This window comes from Trypanosoma rangeli (genome assembly GCF_003719475.1).
Source record: "Trypanosoma rangeli strain AM80 chromosome Unknown Tra_15.4_contig_00474, whole genome shotgun sequence".
NCBI lineage: Eukaryota > Euglenozoa > Kinetoplastea > Trypanosomatida > Trypanosomatidae > Trypanosoma > Trypanosoma rangeli.
The window spans coordinates 4,932-6,527 of NW_021706202.1; the positions used below are offsets into that span (position 1 = coordinate 4,932).

Here is a 1,596-nt window from a genome sequence, read left to right on the forward strand (position 1 = left end):
TCAAAAACGTAATGATCGCAAGGTACACGATGGCCATCACGGCCCCACTTTTGTTCGCAGCCAGGGGCAGACCAAGGATGCCGGCCCCGATCGACGACGACGCGAGGTTGAAGGCGCTCGCAAGGATTCCTCCAGGTGGAATTACGACGTTCACGCACGTGTTCAGCTTCGCGAGAAGACCGTTGGGAGCCGGCGACTGGTTCTCAGACGGCGCATTTGCCTCCTCTTTCTTGGCGATGCTGCCCTCATTGTAAGTGGAGGGGTGCGGCGAGAAAGTGTCATCGTCGGGACGTGTGCCCCTCGTGCCGGGAGCCGCGGCGGTAGGCGGGTGCATAGCGGTCAGCGCTGTCTCTTCGTTGCCAGTCGTGCGCATGTGATTGCTTCTCTCTCCAGAGGCTTTAGCTTACTACAGTTGCGACAAGAAGAGGTGGAAAGAGAGAGAGAGATGGAAAGGTGGAGGGAGGGTCGCCAGGCAGGCAGGCAGGCAGTGGCGTGTCTGTGTGCGAAGGCACAGAGAGGAGGCCAGCGGGCCACACCACCACCGAAGCTCCATCTGGGCAGTTGGCGCCAAATTATTTCTTCACCCCCATGCCGGCTGCGTCTGCGCTGCAGACTCCACTCGGTGACTCAACTGCGCCGCCTATTGCTTCCGTGTTGCTGTCGTGCTCAGCAGTGGGGGGCCGTTGCAGGTACTCGGCGGTGCCGTACAGAAACACAGAGTCCTCCTCAGCGTGAGACGTCTGTCGCGACCGATGGGGAGTTGTTTCGTCCGCATCGCTCCCACCAGAAGTCGCGGTGCTGGGGTGTAGTACGGCGGCTGTGGCAGAGGCGAGTGGTATTCCAGTGAGGGGCCCTGTGGCGGGGCTGCGGTTGTCGCCTACTGCGGGATCCGCAGTTGGAATTGACGTGGCGGCGGCCTGAGGGCCCTCCGAGTAGAGCATCAAGTACAGTAAGCCTTGGCGTATCTCCTCAAGACGACGGAGTCTCAGTTGATCTTCCTCCTGTTCCCGTCGGCGAAGAAGAGCTGCGCGGCGCCGCTCTATCCGTCGCCGGGCGCAGTACTTGCTGTAGCAGAAGCAGAGTGTGAGGAGCAGCGTCAGGATGACCACCGTGGACCACACCAGCCCCTTCAATTGGCCTACTAACATCTCTGGGCCATGCATGCAGCCTGGCGGTGTGTGCGTGTGTGTGTGACGGGGCACCACGCCTCGGCATCCGCCGAAGACGACGCCCACAGAGAGAGACAAGAGGAAAACAAGGAATTCCACGGGCAAGCAGAGGGAGCTCAAAAGGGAGTAAGTGTGTGGTGGCGGCGCCCGTAACACATACACACACAAACTCACTCAGAGAGAGAGACACCCATTGCACCCAAAGTCGTGTAAAGCTCTTGTTTCAGGCGCAGGGGAGGGGCAGCAAAAAAAGAAAATGCGCATGCGCATGCACACATCGGAGGATCCGCCCCTGCAGCATCATTCGTTCCATTGGCCAGCACACGCACCACTCATCGCAGCAGCAACAACAACCCGCTCGCGTGCCATTAGGCCCCCCACCTGCTGAGGTGCACACGTCGCAGCATCCTCTGTTCGTGTCGAGAGC

The 1,596-nt window shown here is 60.2% G+C and overlaps 2 protein-coding genes across 2 annotated transcripts in view, besides 1 other annotated feature; both read right to left on the bottom strand.

Moving 5' to 3' along the window:
• TraAM80_08857 (amino acid transporter) overlaps nucleotides 1-373 on the bottom strand; it is a gene marked incomplete at both ends in the record, with an annotated part of 468 nt that extends 95 nt beyond the window's left edge. The window contains one exon of the mRNA XM_029385582.1: nucleotides 1-373. This exon is cut by the window's left edge and continues 95 nt beyond it. Coding sequence (XP_029234668.1) covers nucleotides 1-373 — 373 coding nt within the window.
• A 199-nt stretch (nucleotides 374-572) lies between these two features.
• Nucleotides 573-1,163, bottom strand: TraAM80_08858 (uncharacterized protein; the record flags this gene model as incomplete). Its single annotated transcript, XM_029385583.1, has 1 exon — nucleotides 573-1,163. The coding sequence occupies one exon, from the start codon at nucleotides 1,161-1,163 to the stop codon at nucleotides 573-575; it is 591 nt and encodes a 196-aa protein (XP_029234669.1).
• An 11-nt stretch (nucleotides 1,164-1,174) lies between these two features.
• Nucleotides 1,175-1,193: a microsatellite.
• Nucleotides 1,194-1,596: the final 403 nt, after the last annotated feature.